The 16,567-nt window shown below is 39.5% G+C and overlaps 1 protein-coding gene across 3 annotated transcripts; it reads right to left on the bottom strand.

The window, feature by feature from the left end:
- Nucleotides 1-912: 912 nt before the first annotated feature.
- Nucleotides 913-16,074, bottom strand: LOC145468092 (uncharacterized). Of its 3 annotated transcripts, XM_081451771.1 has the most exons (22): nucleotides 15,499-16,068; nucleotides 15,256-15,373; nucleotides 15,062-15,140; nucleotides 13,450-13,539; nucleotides 13,261-13,317; nucleotides 12,932-12,995; nucleotides 12,602-12,676; nucleotides 11,900-12,044; nucleotides 11,431-11,503; nucleotides 10,849-10,894; nucleotides 10,603-10,686; nucleotides 10,280-10,395; nucleotides 10,006-10,075; nucleotides 9,798-9,897; nucleotides 9,363-9,478; nucleotides 8,676-8,870; nucleotides 7,647-7,799; nucleotides 6,521-6,736; nucleotides 4,928-5,770; nucleotides 4,145-4,240; nucleotides 3,637-3,711; nucleotides 913-2,272 (listed from the first exon to the last, which is right to left on the bottom strand). In XM_081451771.1, exons 1-22 carry the CDS (start codon nucleotides 15,676-15,678, stop codon nucleotides 2,162-2,164), a joined length of 3,102 nt encoding a protein of 1,033 aa, XP_081307897.1. In that variant the 5' UTR covers nucleotides 15,679-16,068; the 3' UTR covers nucleotides 913-2,161. The 3 variants fall into 3 exon arrangements, with proteins under 3 accessions (XP_081307897.1, XP_081307895.1, XP_081307896.1); XM_081451769.1 differs by lacking the exon at nucleotides 913-2,272 and having other exon boundaries at nucleotides 2,279-3,711; nucleotides 15,499-16,074; XM_081451770.1 differs by lacking the exon at nucleotides 913-2,272 and having other exon boundaries at nucleotides 2,279-3,711; nucleotides 7,683-7,799; nucleotides 15,499-16,072.
- Between the last annotated feature and the right edge of the window lie 493 nt (nucleotides 16,075-16,567).

The following is a 16,567-nucleotide window of genomic DNA, read 5'->3' as shown; positions in this document are numbered from 1 at the left end:
GTCTGCTTCACACTTTTATTAGTGGGTCACCAGTAAAAGAATATGAAGCTGTAATATCAACAAATGGCATTATGGAAGGAAAAGAGAGACAGGGGAAAGCTGGCAAGGTCTTCTCGTCTTCAGCAGAAGATAAGGGTTACGCCAAATTCAAAGGAAGATTATACATAGGAAGATTATCTGATTGAGGCCGTTGAGATTTTGAGTTAAAGAACGGTTGTTAAACATAAACATGGTAAAAATAGTCATAGGTCCGATTGTACTTTAGGTCCAAATACTGACTGGAAAATGGCTGAAAATAGCAATTCCAAGCGTCTAAATTTCAAAATTTCCCGGGCGGAGCGTGCCCCCACATCCCCCAGGAGGTTAGCAACTTCAGCGCTCGAAAGCGTGCCCAAGGAGGTTAGCAACTTCAGCGCTCGAAAGCGTGCCCAAGCCCTTAGAAAGAATGCCCCCGATATGCCCCCCAGCATGCCCCCAGCCCCTTACAAAATTTTGAAAAATTGAGGTAGCTAAGAAGTCTTTTCCTTCATTCTGAGTCGAAATGTGATGCTTTAAAAGTAACCATAAAGTAATCATTAAACCCACTGACCGGAGAAATCCTGGCTCTGCATAGGAATTCCTACTGCTGAAAAGTGTTCGAAGCAAGTGCAAAACGTACAAGGAGTAAATTATATCTAAAGAGATACTTAATTATGTATGTACTTGACTAAAACAGCAAGGAACCCTCAATGCGTGAGAAATAATAGCTTCAGCGTGAGAGCGCAAGATTGAATTCGATGCGTGAGGCTCATGTTCAATGCGTGCGACTTCAGAGCACTGTGTCAGTTTTTTTTTTAAATAAACAAAAGTATTACGATGTGTTATACGTGTAGCTTCGTTTTAATCGAACAAGGTCAAATTTCCCGACACAACTCCATTGAGACGAAATTCCGACAGGCGACTTAGGAATCTTGCGAAATGCCGACATGGCTGGTGGCGAATTTCAGACAGGGGACATGGGTACCCCCCTTAACGGGGCCTCGCTTTTAAGGTTTCATAGATAACTTTCCCCACAGGGATATTGTAGATTATTTCATTTCACATTTACGTAATATTATAAGAAAGGGGATGTGGGGCAGGAGGAATTCTCAATTATCAACGCTGTCTTCTGACGTATTTGACTTGACACGGCATATTTCACACAGTCAGTAAGGGTATTTATTTCTATAAAGTTATGGCCGGTTCATGTACTCAACACAAAGCAAAAACACAAGTCCTTCGTTTCTGTATTTTATTTGCCGGCTCCAGGGTAGTGAATTACCAGGAGATATCACCATTGTTAAGCACGAGAAACCGTAAAAAGCTAGCCAAAATTTCAGCCGTTTTCTCCACAGTAGTCGCTTTCTCCTGAGAGCTAAGCTACCAGAGACCAAGATATGCCTAATTAAACTCCTTCACAGCCGTTTTTGGGATGTCACGCAACCCTCTCTTTGGAGGATCGTTGCGTGACATCTTTAAAAACGGCTGCAAAGGAGAGCACGGTATGCCCTGCTAACAGCTGATTTCTCGTTGTACTGAAACGAGGCTGGGAAACACGCTATGTCACGCGCTGTCTCTGCTCCTAGTTAGTAAAGCAAAGATCTGGTAACAAATCTGGATCTGAAGGGACGGATAGACATACGTTAAGGAATCCAGAGCTGTTATCATTTATGAACCCTAAATGGGCCCATTTTGTCATAGCATTGTTGAGCCTCCATACATCTCATTAAAATTTTAACGCTCGGAACCAAAGGAACTGTTTTCCAGAAGTGCGTCGATTAATTAAAACTGAAATCTGCAGCTCAGTACTATTTTCGCTTTCTAATCTTTTATTTCCAAGAAAACGGATCCTTAGTGCATTTGCAGTTTCAAGTTAATGATAACGTTCCTAAGTCTTCTTGTTGCGTTACGCAGAAGCGTTGCGTGACGATGCGAAGTGAGCGCGAGGCAATGCCAACTTAGCTCTTGAGGCGTGACAAATCTTTGCTCTTTTTGAGCTTTACGGAACTACTCAGTGTTCCAAAAGCCTCAGTCGATTATTGCAGCGTTGCCTTGCATCGCAGTTTGCTGTGCCGTACTTCGTCTTGTTTGAAAGATCCTACTACAACCATAGGTTTTTTGACATTTCGTTCGACTGCGTTTCTCAAGAAGGTTGCTCTTTCTTTCTCGCAATAAGCAGATTCACAACTTGGTTGTGTTTTAGAAAGAGTACAGCTTTCTCGTGAGTCACGCGTCTCAGGTTGATTCCATTGACCTGCAAAACAACAAACACATGATAACATATCAACTGCTCGACTTTTCTAGGTAGATGTCATTTCGTTTTTCTTTAGGAAGGAAAACAACAAATAGATTAGCAACAAGGAAAACGCCCGGGGGAGACTCTTATATAGGAAGGACGGGGGGACTCGTCGTACCTTTCAGGGTTTGAAAAAGCGGGTTGGGTATTCCTGGGGTATTCAGCCTCCATACAGCGGGAGGTTCCGTGGTACCTTTTAGGGTATTGAGCCGAAAAAAGTCATTGTCAGGTCTTGTGATGTTTTAGAATAGACCATTTTACAGTTGTCTGCTCGGTGACCTGGCCTTTGGATGGCAGCGAGGTTGGAGTTGACCTTGTTTTGATACAGACCTCACTGCTTTTGTTGCGTAAAACAAGTTGTTCTGATGCTAATTAGGTGCATTTACATGACAAAAGCACTGAGGTCTGTATCAAAGCAACGTCAACTTCAGTCTCGCTGCCGTCCAAAGGCCAGGTCACTGAGCAGGCAACTGTAAAATGGTCTATTGGTACCTGTTCGGGGTGAACAAGTTTTCAAGCCACGCCCACAAAACAGGATCTTGGTTCCTCTTAGGGGTTCTTTTCAAAATTTTGACCAGCTTTTCATATGGGAATCTCCTCCCAGGGAGAGGGGGGGGGGGGATGGCTAAGTTAGAGAGAGATTGAGCTGAACAATGAAGGACTGATTTGATGAGGCTGTAGCAAGAAGGAATGAAGGGTAACAGAGTTAATCTCCAACATAGGCCTTATTTCCAAGGTAACCAGGTCAAGTTAATTTTCGATCATTCCCGTTTCGAACAATAGCCAACCCTGCACCATTTATTTCACTCACGTAGACGGCCCAAGAGACTTAGCGCGCATTTTTTCATCCTTCGCGAAAGCATCCATGTTACGCGCGAGGTAACATCCGAGGGAGGACTGAGCACCATCTCTAAAAATAGCTTGAGAGGGATAACCTTGGTAATAACCTTTCATGCTCTTTTAGCTAAAGAGAATTCTTGATAGAGCGGTTTTCAATTGAGTGTCGTAAAACCAAAACCAAAATAATCACTTTAGCCAATCACAAAGGACACAGACAATACAGTGAACCAATCAAAACTTGAAGTAATTGCATGTAGCTGAAACAAAGCGCGGGAAAACGTGTGTGAACGAGTCACGATTGGTGTTGGTTTTAATTCTGATTGGATGAAAAAGTTGCGCAAGTTTTTTAAGCCACTCGTGTAGCGTAGTAATGCAAAACCAATTACTTTTCGACACTCAAATGAAAACCGCTCTAAACTATGAGCAGGATGATTTAACTGACACGTTAAGGCTTTGGAATGTCTAATGAAGTGCTTCCTCACCTCTAGAATTCTGTCTCCAGGAATGAGCCCGTACGATGCTGGCCCATCAGGTTGAACCTTCGTGACATATATGTTCTATGAAACGAAAGTAATCAAATAAAAACATATAATTCTCCTCACGTGTCTCCTTACATTTCTTGTAAAACTAGCTAGTAGAATTTGTTTCACTATCAATGTTATCATCCCCCTTAAGGGATCATTTCTTCAATCTGCGTGACTTGCATGCTTCTTAATTTCAGGATACTACGAAAAAAATTATTCCATGAACCGGTGAATACAATGTGATAAATAACAAACGAAGCGCGTGACGCCAAGATTGTTATAATCACCTCGTGTTCAACAAGGGCGAATAAAATAATTGTTTTATTTAGATGTCACAGTTTGATCTAAACGAAGCGATGGTATGAAAAGGCAGGAAAATTTGCCGCACGCGCGTTGTTCACTCTTTGAATTCAAAACTACTTTCTTCGGTAAATGTTGAAGACTATGGCCGCCATTTTTCACAAACCTTGTTGTCGTTAGGGTGAAAGGGATTTGAACCGGAGTCAATTCCACCAGCTATACTGAAGCCAAGATTAGGATTCTTGTAAACTTCTACTTGAAGCTGTAAAAACAATGAACAAAATGCAATTTACTTTTTCTCTTCTAAAATAACATAAACGACGAATTATGACTCAGTTACATACAAGAAACAGACCAAAAAGCATTTTCTCCAATTTTCCTATACAATAGTCTTCAACTATTCTGTATCTCCATACATCCTACCATGCCAACCTTACTGTGCTAAAGGAAGCCCTCTGCTCTCCGCAGTTTCCTAACCGCCGTTACTATCCAGCATATTCGCAACTTTCAAAAGTACGAAGTTACCTTTGCTTCGAACTACAATGCTTAAGCGGAGATTTCTGCCGATTGGTTAATAAATAATGGCTCATACAGACCTAAGGCCTTTTTTCCAAACACTATTCAAGGACTTCAGGGATAATTGACAGCAATAATATTCAACAATACGTTTTCCACAAAACCACAAACAAAATTTAAAAGTACTACTACTACTACTACTACTATTACTAAGAATTCAATGATTTTTGTGGGAAAAAAAACCCAAATTTTCATTTTCAACAACTTCTCAAGAATATGGAAATTTATTAATGGACTTATCAAGGCCTGTGTGAACCATGTACATCACGTGCTACAAACTCGTGTCAATCGGAGAAAACCGATTTTTTTCAACCTATCAGAATAGTTAATCCCACCCTCCCCTCCCTCCCCTCTGCAGAATAAACTTCCTCACCAGTTCTATTGTTGGGTCATTATCGACAGGTTCATCGTCGTCTTGTGATGAATGCAGAGATTGTTCAGAATTTCGAGACTCAGACGAATTACTCCTGTTGAGAACTCGAGGTATCGTCGGGGCAACTTCGTGAGGTCTCCGATTGTCTCCGACGTTCGCTCGTGTTCCGTCGACGCTAACTTCTCCACGCTCCATCGCTCTTTCGCGCTGAAGCTGTCGAACTCTGTTCTCGAATCTCTGCGCGTCTTCCTGCGAAATGTCAAATCTCTGCGAACCATTCATTCCCGGTCTAACTTGAGCAACTGGCTGCCTGCCAACGCTTGAGGGAACTTCCGGTTCCGGTAACACCTGCCGAACCGGAAGTTCCGTAATTACTTCCGGCTGGACCGAGTACTGAGGAGGGGGCGATCTTTCATTTATATTAGTTCCATTCGTGATAACTGCACTGTTGACACCTTGTGAGGTATTCATGACGTGGTGGACAACACCTCCAAGAGGTACTCTGTCGGACTGATTTGTAGCTTCGTAATACGATGGTGGCCTTAAAGGGCCTTGAAGAAAACTAGGTTCTTGCTCGTTAAATGAGTGCATTTCACCTAATTGTCCCGCGTCTGGTGTCCCTGTGGAACTACTCCACAGTCGTGCACCTGAACGTCCGTGAAATGAAGACAGAGAGCTGGGAACTTCTTCCCGGAATGAATGCTGTGTTTCCACTGATGGCCTGCGGTCACCCTCAGGGGGTAGGGGAGGAGAGACTCGGTTTTCCCTTGGGGTGTAGGGTGGGGGTGGTTGATACACAGGTGGGGTGCGATTGACTGGTTCCTCTTGAATAGCAGCTTGTCCCTGAAACAACAAAGAACAGCTTTACCAAAGTGATCAGGAAAAAGTGCCTCAATATGGAAACTGTCCCAAAGCAAACTCCAAGTCCCGTTAATATGGATGCCATATGGTAGTGAGAGCCTTACAATAGATGAATCAGACTAATTGTGTGACGAAAGTCGTTCCTCTGGGCTCACCCCTGAGGGTTCTGGCCTCGTGTACCGGTACTCAAGAACCGATACAAACGACCCAACAATATACAACAGCTACACAAAGGCTCGTAAAGAAAGGAGTACAATGGTTATTCCCTCTGTGTACCGGTACACCAGGACACAACCCCCCGTCGAGTCAATTCTTGATGATGAAAGAGTAACAGAAAAAGCACTTGTGTGTATGTCTGAGACATGTTTGGGCAAAAAATACTTTAGATAAAACAATAGAACCTTCGAGGTTAGAAGCATTCAATAATGCTTCCTTCATCACGTATGACTGGCATACATTGATGCGCAACTTTGTGCTTTCAATTGTTTTGACTGACATGATATTGGACGTTCATAACAACTCAAGGAAAAATCTTCGGCCCGCAATTTAATTTTCGGGTGCAATATTTGTTCGGATTTTTTACGTTGTCAGACGGCTTCAATTCTGAACGTTAGCAAAATTTTTGAAGTTTAAATAGTGCCATTTCTTCAATTCGTTATAATTATCACCATTTTCCAACTCTCTTTTATTGGACATTTCTTTAATTACAAGTTAACACATTGATTTAGTTACCCCGATAAGACGTTCTCCCGGTATACTCCTCACAACCGCCTGTCTTCCTCTCACGTGCTGTGGTTCCACGTTTTGATTACCAGGGCCACTCACCGTATTGCCTCGCTGGGCGATACCAGTCGATATCAATCTTTGATTGCTGCTCAGTGAGTTATTGACAACTGCCACTGGCTGACCTTGTCTTTGCTCTGAGGTTTCAGTCGGAGGGCTTTGAATCTGGAAAAAGAAAGCAAGTCTCAGAAGATTACAATCGACACTGACTGAGAGAAGCCTTTTTTTTGTTCCTTGCTCTTATTAGCGCTTTTAGCTCCAAGGAAATGGGAAAAGAGGGGCTACTCATGTTCGAGATTACAAGGGTATCTCGCTAGTTATTCAAACGAAAAGGTCATTTTGAAATGTAAATTCGCAAGTAAACAATTCTAAGCTTGAACTGACAGCACAATTTCATCACCGTATATCAATGTTGGTATGCTAATAAACTGATCCAAAACAACTAAAAGTAAATTTCAGTTCCTTTTGGTTATAAAACCTTCTTTGGACAAGAAACTGAAAGAAGTTAATAATATTACAAAATGCTAAGGGCGTTACCCAAGGCTAACATGTGGGCAAAAGTTTAACTTGTCACATTCTTGAAAAAAAGGCAAAATAAAGAAATATATCACATACAGAAAGGGTGTCAAGTAATTTCACTTGACCGTGATGTTATCAAGACATAAACAAATATATTTAAACGCGCTTTATAATGATTTACTATAGCATCGATATTTTTTCAAATTTTAAATCAAAATAAGCCAATCCAAGGAACATTTTTCAGGCTCAAATAAACTAAAAATAAGGAACGTTCAGCCTCAGTTGGGAAACTAGAAGTTAGGTGTGTATGATGCTGTGGTCCCTTCGAAGTAAGAACAATCTGTTGGTAATGTACTTTTTTCTCTTGAACTAGAACCCGCATGGCAGACATAGAAAGAGAAGAGAAAAGGATAATTCAGACGCAAGAGCAAAACCTGAAGAGACAACGTTTTGTACACTCTCCTCAGGCTTTGTACTGGTACCCAAACTCCCCTTCTCTTCCTCGTTCTGTGCCAGCCAAGCAGGCTACTGGAACTGAGAAAGCACAGGAACCAACCTGATCTTCATACCAGGGCACCTCAACTGTACGCACCTCTTGAGGCCTTAATAACTGCGGCTGCTGGCTACGATCTACTGACTGTACCACCACTGCCACGGGTTGCTGTTGACCAGCTTGTTGCTGCTGTTGTGTACTGTTCGAATCTGTAGACTGTAAGAGAAGTTATACCCTGCGTAAAAAGACACCTTACCTTGCACGTCTTGTTTTTCTCCTGTTCAGGAAAAATCTGATATTTGACTTGAAAAAGTACAATATTGATAACAAGCTATGCGGTGGTCGGTGTTGTGTAGTAATTTATTGGGGGTTATCCGATGGCTGGGAAACTGAATATCAGTTCAGGGCGGTACATAATTTACTGACTGTTGTCTGTTCCTTGCTCCCAGCTTGGTGGAAAAAAGGAAAACAGGTAAATCTGGGAATCTGGGATAGGAAAGTCCCAATTCTTTTATTTCGGCTTCATCTATAGTAAATTTTAACAGTTCTAGATCCTTAATTACATCTCCCATGGTGAGTGTGAGCATCCTTATTATAGTTTAAAGAATAGTTTTTGTAAAGACATATGAATGCGGTGTTCTTTGGCCTGGCAAAATCTCCAGTAAAAATTGCAGGTTGCAGAGAAGCAATCAAAAGGTCAATGTATTTCTGTAATTTTTAAGGAAATTTTATATTTAACAGTTATAATGTACAGGTATCACACACTTAGGGCGAAACAGTGTAATTTCTGGTAAGAAAATCCTGGAACACAAGAACACCTATTTGGCATGAGTGATTCTGGATAGGGTGCTTTCATTTGTACACTAGTTTTTAGCCCTTATATCCCAAAAGCAATGAACAACTTGTTTCTGCTTGCAGTAACCAATATAGTGTCTAGTAGACAGGTACTGAGAATAAAAAAATTCATCAGCTAAGAGATGTTGCCGTGATTTACCACTACATTCTCAGAACTGACATTAAAAAAATTAAGGGCAGTTAGTGACGAAAATCAACATTTTGAGGTTAGGTTAGTAAAGTGCGTGCAGTTCTCACCGAGTGAGGTTTTCTGTGCTGATACTGGTATCTATACTGGTGCCGTTCTTGCTGATGACACTGGTGCTGTGAGGGTAATACAGGTTGGGTTACCTCTGTCTCCTGTTGCTGTTGCTGCCGTCTGCTTGCAAGATATTGCGCTGCACGATCCTTCACATCTTTGGGATAAGGTGATTGATACCGGGCTAACCGTGACTGCAAGAACATATAAACACAGAAAACAATGTTTACTCCCCAGGGAGGGGGGGAACACTCTACAAAGCTTTGGGTAGGAGTGTGTCACTGGGAAACTGAAACCCTTACCCTATATTAGACCACTGTTACCTTGATTTTGCAACGCTATTCTAGACCAGGCACCAAAAACCCCTATCTTATCCCAGACTAGCTATTTTCCATGCAGAACCTTTATCACTATCCTAGTCCAATATGTGCTAACTAAACCAATATCTTACAAAGTCACTTCTGCATTTCAATTATTTCTATCACAGAACCCCAGGTAAAGAACTCTGTTCTGTACAGTGGCCACTTTCCCAATACATTACACCCTATTCTAGACCAAACCTGTCTGATTTCTCTACCCCATCCCAGACTAAAGTGCCTGACCATACCCATATGGCTTATATCTGGGAGTACCCCTTCAGGGTTTACTCTGTAAAAAAATGACCTTTATTTGTGAAACTCACTTACCAAATAGTCATCTTCATCAATGTTGAACACAATGGAAGATCTTTGCCTGATTTGTTCTTCAAGTAGAGAGGCTGGAATGCTGCCTGCCGAATCCTCACTGTATTGTTCTGAAGGAACTGATGAAAGAGAAATTGTAGGAACAAAAGTGAAGTGAAGGTCTGAACCTTGAAAGTTTAATACTACAACAATTGTAGAACCCATCTATCACTGTAAAATAAGAGGAACACAGGCAAAAAAGGACGGAGGGAGAGAGGGAGGGAGGGACAAGAGAAGGATGCATGGACATGTACAGGATGGAAGGAAGGAAAGGGAGAGAGGAGAAAAGGGTGGACAGATGGATGGGCAGACTGACAGTTGAAAGTGACGGAGAAAGAGAGAGAGAGAGAGGTACCAAAATAAGATAGCTAAGGGACACCAATATTGCTCATACCATACCTTCGTCAGCAGGAGGCTGTTGTGGAAACATAAAGCATGTCAGCACATGTGACTGAGTTCCATGATCAAAATCAGACTGTAGAGGAACCATTGGCTTGGACTGAAACAGAAAGCCAAAAGATTTATCTACTGAACAACAATTACGTTTATTAAGTTACCATTGATTTATGAATTGAGAAAAGGTGATTTTAGAGACACCCTCTGCTACCTGGTTTTCTGAAAGCCATAGAGCTTTTAAACTGGTCAGCTTTCTGAAAGTATATGGCAAACATTCTAATCTGTTGATTAAGAGTAAAGAACAAGTTAAGACCAAATGAGTACTTGTGGAATCACTAATCATCACAGTGGAATGTTAAAGCTGGTGGAGCAGATGCTCAAAGTGTCTTAGATTACAACAAATTTCTCCCAAATGAAAATATAGAAAATGTACTGAGAAAGTTAGGAGAAACATGAAGTTGATCATGAAGGCTTAGTCATCTCACCTGTTGCATGCAAGGTTCATAACTTGAAGGTTTGGCATGCGACCAATATCATCAGGGATTCGCACAATCCTGTTGTCGCGTAATGATAGTATAGTCATTGATATACAGCTACCTAACTGGCAAACAAAACAAAGTTGTGAATATCTGATTTGTGTAATTTTATTGGATAGAAGCGCTTTGCAAGTATTGAAATCATTCATACAATCCACTTCTCCGTGATCTACTTGACATAAAAATGACAGGACATTAGATTACTGGTCTTGCTGCCAACCCTTAGATGGATACTAATTTATTACATGTTACTCCAAAAATGACAAAAATACCTCTAATGGGATTGCCTCCAAAAAGTTTTCATCAGCATATAAGATACGTAGTTTCCTCAAGTATCCAATAGAGGATGGTAAACTCTGCAACACATTGTTGTAAAGAAGACAGAAAATACATGAAAAAAAAACATTTAAGTCCAGGGTTCAAATTTATTTACTAATATCAAAGCATCAATATGCTCATAATAACATTTTTTTCATTTTTATATACCTTGAAGTAAATAAAACAAATCAAAGATTTACCTCCAATTCATTGTGATTTACCACAAGTTCTTCAAGATTGGACAATCTAAAATAAGTATTTAAAATAAAACATAAATTCACAATAGTCTGATGAATAGCAGTGAAACAATGTGTTGTTCCAGAAACACCCCTCCCATAGAGATTGTTTGGTTTGAACCCACCCCCACTCCCCTCCCCCCCAAAAAACCACCCCCAAAACCCCTCTGGAAATTCCAGTTTTGGTTCACAGTGGCCAATAAAGATTTGGGTTTTGACCCCACCTCCCCCCCCCCCCCCCCCCCCCCCAACCCTGCTTGGAATTTCCAGTAACTCCCCTTGGGTTGTGTATAGATATTTTCTTGATACACACAATACACAAAAAAAGTGAAAGTGCTGACAGAAATAAGTAACAAGAACCATAAAAACTCAGATATCAGATTAACCAAGAAGTCAACAATATGAATAAAAAGGAACGTTTTTTTCCCAGAAGCCCCCTTCACTTTACAGTGTAAGTGAATATGCTCTTGTCAAACTAACCAGCGGTGAGAAGAAATAAAGAAGGAGCAAATGAAGTTGAAGAAGTGATAAAAATACATGAATTACCTTCCTATACTGGCTGGAAGTTCTACAAGGTGATTCTCGTCAAGTTTAAGTGTCTGTAAATTTCCAAGGGAACCTAGTCAACACAAGAAGTTCTTCAATGTTAGCAAAAGGATTAAAACAAATTAAGATAGGGAACAGTTTATAATTATGAATAATTCCCAACCAGCAAGGATTTGTACATGTACTCAACAATATTTTAGTTAGGGACCAAAATGGTCTACAAAAATAACACAATGTAACTAGCAAGATTCAGGCAAATAAGGGAAAAATCTAAACTCTTTTAATGTTTAGCTGTGTTTGAAAAAAAACACTCCCATTCTTAGACTAATAAATGGTTCATTGGCTTGGGGGACTCCCTTATGAAAAGGTCAAGGGTGCTTGTCAGAGAATTTGAATTAAACCACAATTACTCCCCAGGGTTCATTGACTAGGAGAGTCAATCAAGTAACATTCAGAAAATGATACTTACCAATGTTTTCAAGTAACTCAAGTAACAGATTGTTGGACAAATAAAGATCAGTGAGGGACTGAAGACATTCTATTTCTGGTGGAAGACGCTCCAGCTGGTTTTTGGAAACATCAAGAAACAAAAGCTGTCGAAGGAGTCCTATTTCCTAAAGAAAAAATATCCATAGCATTAGAGTTAATCACCCACTTCACTGAAATAATAAAACCAATTAACCCCACAGGAACCCCTCTGATAGGTAAGCCTGTAAGAAATTCACAGATCCCCCCCCTCCCAAAACCCCCACAGGTACCAGAATTTTGGGTGTGGTTCTAGTTCATTCTGCACCCCTAAAAGGCACCAGTGTAGATTCTATAGGGGATGAGTGATTTGTGACAAAAGCTGGCCAAGAGCCATCTAACTATCAGCAATTTCTGGGTTTTTTTTTAGCTCATTTTGGGAACATACTCTGAACAACAGAATAATGCACTTGTGAAAATTTTAAATGTGGCATGATTTTCAACCCGTAAATAAAACATATGACCACTATCCCTGTCTGTTACTTACCCAGCTAGCTTGAGCAATAAACACACATCCCTGAATGAGATGCCAGGCCATCCCATGTTTCTAGAAAGCATTATGCTCTAGTAGCAACTAGCTACTTGTAGATAACTCACTAGTTATTCATTCACCTTAGGTACAGAAAGTACAGTTTTCAATACTTACTGGGGGAAGCTCTCTTACACCATTACTATCCATCCAGAGTTCTTTAAGATTGACCAAGCATCCAACAACTGTTGGCTACGAAAAAAACCACCATCTTTAAATCTAGAAGTTCTCACTTATTACTCGGTACTTAAAGAGGACATCATACCTATACTGAAAAATTATCTGAAAATGGCAGTTCATGAGTTAGGGAAGTACTCATTAACCTTTTTTGGAATGCAAAATCACATATGTTATGTGCTTCATGAAACTATATGATACTAAAAAAAACATATAAGAGACAGATAAAATTATATACACCTGATGTTTAATTTTTTACCAAATACCTACCAGTTCAATAAATTCATTGTTTCCAATATCAAGTCTTTCTAGTTGTGTAAAATATGACATAGACCTTTTAAAAACAAGGCAAAGGAAAATAAACATCACCATATAAAAATAAACTTGGTGGACAATAGCTTGTGTAAGAATTTTTTAACATCAAGAATAGGTCCTAGATAATAGATAGCACTTGCTCAATTTTTTCCTCCCATGGGCCCCCTTACATGTTTTTTTTTTCCAGCAGTTTCTGCTGTGCAGAGATTTTGGGGGAAAATTGCCCAACTCCCCTCAAAAAATTAATAGTTTGTCCTTTAACAAAAAAATATAACAGCACTCACTCTGGCAAGGACCGTAAGTGGTTCTCTCTCAGTTCAAGAACCTTGAGCTTTGATAACCTACAAACAAGAACAGAAATGGTAACCGTAGTCGTGACATGCCTACAAGAAACAAAGCTACACTTGGCATAAAAGAAGAAAAAGTCAGGATAATCAAAACACAGGTCTAAATTAACACAAAACTTAACTTACCTTCCAAAATTAGATGGCAGACGATCTAAAAACGCATCATTCAAATAGACATGTGTCAAATTTAATAGCTGGGTAAAGCCATCCGGAATTCTGGGAAAATGAAGTAACAATTTTCTAGAACTTAATAATTTCAACATGAGGGAACAGAACAATCAAGTTAGAATTTGGGAAGAGAAAAGAAGGAACACTCATAAAAATAGTTAAGTTCAAGAAAAAATTCATACCCTTTCCAGGAAAGGTTTTTTTTTTGTTTGAACCCCCTCCTACCCCCCAGAAATTCCAGTTAGCTCCATACTTTCCTTTAAACCTTTTGATATTTTGAGATCCACCCCCTCTCACCACCTCAGAATTTCCAATGATCTTCCATGATTTTTTTTCAAGAACTGCACATTTCTGTTGTGCTCTGATCATTTCTTTGAGTCACAAATTGTGACACAGTTTGGTTGGCTAAAAAGAACATAATTTATAAAAGAAATTAAATTAATTATAAAACATGGACAACTGTGTTTTATTGCGTTCATGAAATCTATATCACGAATAATGCAAAGAGCCATCTCTGGTGAAAAACATAGCAGGATCTTAAGGGATCTTGCTGAGGTCTTTCAAAGGATTTTTGCTAGGATAATTAATTATATTGTTAAGCTCTTTACATGTGATAATTAAAAGATCCATGTCACATCAGGAATCTTTAAGGCATTGCCAAAGATTCTTAAACATATAGGGATTTCTTCAAAGATCCTTAACCTCTCAAGATCCTGAATTTGATGACAATCTATAAAGATCTCAGAAATTATCTTGCCAAAGCTCTTTTAAAGGTCTTTGCAAGGCCCTCAAAGATCTTGGCAAGTTACTTTAAGACCCTCGAAAATCCTTGAGAACCTTTATTGAGATTGAGAATTTTGAAGATCCTTTTGACGACCCTTCAGGATCTTCACAAAAATCCTGTTTAACAGGATTATCAAACAAATTTAATCCTCAAACAATATTAAGAATGTCTTAAAGGATGAATGCTTTGCATTAATATACTGTCATAAGACTCTTACATAATCAGAAAACAGAAAACACTCACCTGCATGTGACAAAATTAGTTAAATTTCTCTTAAGTTGTCAAATTCCTGTTGTGTGGGTGGGTTTTTTTGACATAATACATGACTTTGGCAAGTTTACAAGGCTTTCTGTGGTGTGAATTCTACCTTAAAAGCTCATTTATAATTTTTTTCCTAATACTTTTCTTGTAGAACAGTTTAAAAACCACACACCATTCTTGATCAAGATAAATTAACAGAACAAAGAAAATTAAACAAATTAAATATACTTGACACGAAACACGTATTAAAACATCAACTTTTAAGAAATATCTTAATTGGATAATTTCCAAAATTAATTTTTTTCTGGCGCAATATATTTTAGTTCAACAGATGTATCATGCGCTGGAAAACTTCTTATATCAAGTCTAAGAAATCCGATACGAACAGCAAACAGCTGATAACAAAGTTTGCAAAAAGACGTTGACTTCTGATAAGAATATTAAAACGAAAACAAAAGACAGACAGAGAGTAAGCATTAAGACAATATAAGAGTGTATACAAAAATGTTCCTTGCGATTACTCACTTTCCGATTGGATTCACGCTCGCATCAAACTGCTCCAGACATTTGCAATTTTTCACACTTTCTGGCAAATCAATTATACCTTCAAAAAACAGATGAAGATTAATCGATCTGAACGATATAAGCGACAGACCAAGAGAATTTTCAGATAACGTTCGATTCGAACGTACGCGGTAGTGCAGTAAATAACTTCTCACCGTTCTTGCTGATGTCAACTTCTCGTAAATTCGTTAAGTTTGAAACAGCTGATGGTAACACAGTTAATTCATTATCACTCAAGCCAAGGATGTGTAAACTGTGCAGCCCGAACAACGCCTGCGGCAGAAAAAAACAAAGGAAAAGTTAACGCTTTTTAAATACCAACGTAGCAATGTCAAAATTACGAACACTAAATTAAAACGACCGAGTCGAAGTAAAAATAAATAAACTCTTCAAAGTACCCTTGGTAATTCTCTAATCTGATTAGCATCCAGGTAAATTTCTTCCAAGTTTGGCTCAGCCCTGAAGACATCTGTTGGCACGGAAGATAGATTGCAATGCCGCAGATCTAAAACAGCCATGTCACCATTGCCCTCGCACTCTACCGAGAAACAACTCTTTAGTCCACCCCATCGCCGCATCGTAACCTCGTTACAACATGGCAGAAAGGTTTAGAATTCCAATTCTCACAGCTTGAACTAGGATAGATTACTTCCGTTCGGAGGTTTTAGCCCATTTCTAAGGCCTGTTAATAATCCAAGGCGGAGAAGTACAAGTTTTGCTATCCAAGAGAATGTAAATTATGCGCTAAGCAAAACAAACGCAAGGGTCGAGTGAAGGAAGATGTTCTTTGAAGTACTTCTGTGACATGAGAATCTTGATGATAAATCAGTAGAGCAAATACCGTTGCTAACACATGACAGTTACAAGTCACCGTAAAAAGTTTTGCTGTAAAGCGGCAATTTTGAACACAGATGAGTTTTGTGGAAGGAAATCTTGCAACTTCCAGGTCTCAAGCGAAGCGCCTTGCCATCGAAGCTTTTACATTATCTCACTTCTGATTGGCTGAATTACAAAATCATCGTTAAAAAAGCCAATCAGAAGAAAGGTTTTTTCACGTCTAAAAATAACGCAAATGCCTCCGGCAAACAAAGATAAATACTGTAGAGTGGCAAATAAAGTACCGTAATTCCCTGAATAATCAATGTACTCCCACGTGTGTTTGTACAATCCGGTTACTGAAGGAGGCTTCGGTTGTTAGACCAGTGAGGCCCAGAAAACACAGGAAATAAAATCCTTTTCTATCAATTTCCGCTTCATGCATGATTGACTGCATGCTGCAGGGCTCCGACCTCTCTTTCTCTCGCATTTACTTTACACACAAAAAAAGAAATTCTATGGTATGCCTGCAGAGTTTCACGCAGAAATGTTCAATGAATTCATATACCAAATTTTAACCTCGCATATATAAAACATAAAAAAAATATATATATATATATATATATGCATTGCTCCGTTCTTATCCCCCAA

The sequence above is a fragment of the Orbicella franksi genome, chromosome 14 (genome assembly GCF_964199315.1).
Source record: "Orbicella franksi chromosome 14, jaOrbFran1.1, whole genome shotgun sequence".
Taxonomy (NCBI): Eukaryota; Metazoa; Cnidaria; class Anthozoa; order Scleractinia; family Merulinidae; genus Orbicella; species Orbicella franksi.
Note: the sequence above shows the minus strand (reverse complement) of the source record. Positions and strands in the feature narration are given on the sequence as shown.

Bases quoted from the DNA above. Each gene is read 5' to 3' on its own strand.
- LOC145468092 (XM_081451769.1), bottom strand. From the start codon at position 15,678: ATGCGGCGATGGGGTGGACTAAAGAGTTGTTTCTCGGTAGAGTGCGAG. The intron at 13,318-13,449 runs GTAAGTTAAGTT...TCTTGTTTGTAG, and splicing joins CTGCCATCTAATTTTGGAAG to GTTATCAAAGCTCAAGGTTC. The intron at 4,241-4,927 runs GTGAGGAAGTTT...TTGTTTTTACAG, and splicing joins ATGACCCAACAATAGAACTG to CTTCAAGTAGAAGTTTACAA.